Below are 2,459 nucleotides of genomic sequence, written 5' to 3'. Positions count from 1 at the left end.
GATGTCATACTGCTTGGTGCAATGAATAGAAATTTTACACTGGGGTATGCATGACTGCACGTTGCAGTCAGTAATGTTTTTTCTGGTTTTTTTTTCATTGATATATATTAGCATCTATACAATTGTTGTAATTCTGGTGAAAAAAAGAATTTAGCAACTATTGACTCCTAATTATTCATTTGTTTTATTCCTATTTGTTGCTGTCAAAGTTAACTATTTGGGTTTTGGAATGGAAGATGGGTGGTAAAGGCATGAAGATTTGTTAGCTATGATTTTTTGGTCAGATGGTTTCAATTGTGTTATCCCACTAAAAATGGGTTTAGTTTTATTCTAAATTTTTGTTAGTATATACTTTTTCATACCCGTGTCATATTTTAGTTGGCTACATATTGGGCTCATTTTCAAGAAGCTAGACAATATATAAGCGAATGTGAAAATGTACAAGGGCTTTAAACTTGAAGGAATCAATGGTAGAAATCAACTGCAAGTAGTTTTTTGTTTTTTTTTTTTGACCACTCTTTGGAAAGTAAGAGCCTGATATCGTTAAGTCATCGGTATGTCGGTTTAAGTAATTTTTATTTATTTAAAATAGTTAGGTATTAATATGATTGCCTATTTTTATTTTTATTTTTTGAATATTAAAGCAAACACGCATTCACTATATTTTGCTCCAATAAGGATCGAACTCAACCTCCCCTTTAGAGTGAAAGCACATACCATCTAAGCTAGAGTCCAAGGCAATATTACCGGGTGCAAATCCACACACATTTCAGCAGACACAACAAAAGGCCAAACATGGGAATCTAAGCATATATATAGACAAAGCAATGTTCTAATTTCAGTAGAAACCATGTATCTTTATTACAACTATTTTATTTTTAGTTATCCATTTCATTTGTTATAGTAATGTTTCTTTCGTTTGTTTATAAAAAAAAAATTGCATACTGTGTTAAATGTTAAGTCTTATGCTTGAATATTAGGCCCTACAGCATTGACCTGAAAGTCATATACCTTTGAAAATATCCAGAGAAATTAAAGTGACTCCATAATAGTCCTCTCCAAAAAAATGTCCATCCAAGAAACAAACACATAAACAATCAAACTCAAATCACCTATTTAGACTCTCTTCCCAACTCCAACCATCATCATCAGTCTTTCCATTCTAATCATCCCTAGTTCTTTTCAGTCTTCAACTTCTACGATCTCTAGTACTTATTCACAAAGCAATAGAAATCTGAAAATGAGAAGCAGAGGACACAAACAGAGCAAATTGAAACAATACATTGGCGCACCTACCAGATTTCTAAGCAAGGCTAGAGACTTTTACGTCGAGAGCATGGTGAGTTTGGATGGGAAGGTAGGCTATGGCAATGTCGTGGGCTGTTCAGCTCCGCAAATGCCCAACTTACCCAACAGTCTATTGAGAAAGAGAAATGATGATGATGATATTAGGGAGCTTTTCCGAACGGTATCTATGTCGAAGGTGGAGTTGGACAGCCATCGGCAACCAGGACGGAGACAGCCGGTGGTGGGTCCGAATGGCATAGGGAGGAGTTACAGCGTTGGGTTAGGAAAGATTGGAACAATTGATGAAGACAAGCCCTGTGATTTTGGGGAAGAAGAGTTTATAATGAAGAGTGATTTCATGTTTGCAAGAAGCAGGAGTTATGCTGTTACAAAGAAGAATGTTGGATATTATTAAAACAAGATTACCAGTACAACTGGGGGGACACGTGGCAAAAATCATTTGGATATTTCCTTCTTCTGTATGTTATTCTTTTATTAAGCTATAAATGCCTTTTGTGATCAATTCTATGTACTCGATGTAAATTAGCCAAAAAAAAAATGTAAGATCAAACAAGTTCAGAGATAGTTCTGAAAATCCACTTTGTGTTTTTTTTTATTTTTTATTTTTTTTTTATTTTTATTTTTTTTTATTATCCTGAATAAATCCACTTTTTGTGTTGGCATCATATTTTTCAAGTTTGTCTATATAATGACAAGCAGTAAATCATGGATCAGTTAAACATAACGAAGAAGCAATAAATATGGCTTTTAAGCGCGCACACATGCTATATATAAAACTTGACGAATGCGGCTAGGCTTAAAAAAAATCTAAAAAAGTACCATCTTCACTCTTGAAAAAGCAGAGTTGAAATAAAAAATTGTGGGAATATTTATTTGGATGGGTTAATACTACTTATATCAATTTTTTATTTTTAATTTTTTTGTTTCTTTCTTTCTTCCTTCGTGAGTTCAGGTCCACCCCGGATCCGCCAGTGCCACAACTACTCCGGCTTAAGACCAGCGTTTTTCACGGGAATGGGAATATAGCTTGCGCGAGGAATGGATGTGTACAAGGCACTTCAATTTTCACAAACATTTGTAACACAAAATGAGTAATCATTTTGGACAAATACACATGGAGATTGAGTCGATTGAACCATCTGTGTTGCAAT

The 2,459-nt window shown here is 34.4% G+C and overlaps 1 protein-coding gene across 1 annotated transcript; it reads left to right on the top strand.

The window, feature by feature from the left end:
- Positions 1 to 1,240: 1,240 nt before the first annotated feature.
- LOC132280420 (uncharacterized) lies at positions 1,241 to 1,702 on the top strand. The gene has a single exon (XM_059782436.1). It carries the CDS (start codon positions 1,241 to 1,243, stop codon positions 1,700 to 1,702), a length of 462 nt encoding a protein of 153 aa, XP_059638419.1.
- The last annotated feature ends 757 nt before the right edge of the window (positions 1,703 to 2,459 follow it).

The sequence above is a fragment of the Cornus florida genome, unplaced genomic scaffold (assembly GCF_030987335.1).
Source record: "Cornus florida cultivar Cherokee Brave unplaced genomic scaffold, ASM3098733v1 CherokeeBrave_3.0.0_Hap2_Chr01, whole genome shotgun sequence".
Classification (NCBI taxonomy): Eukaryota; Viridiplantae; Streptophyta; class Magnoliopsida; order Cornales; family Cornaceae; genus Cornus; species Cornus florida.
The sequence above is the reverse complement of the archived record's forward strand: the minus strand, read 5'-3'. Positions and strand labels throughout refer to the sequence as shown.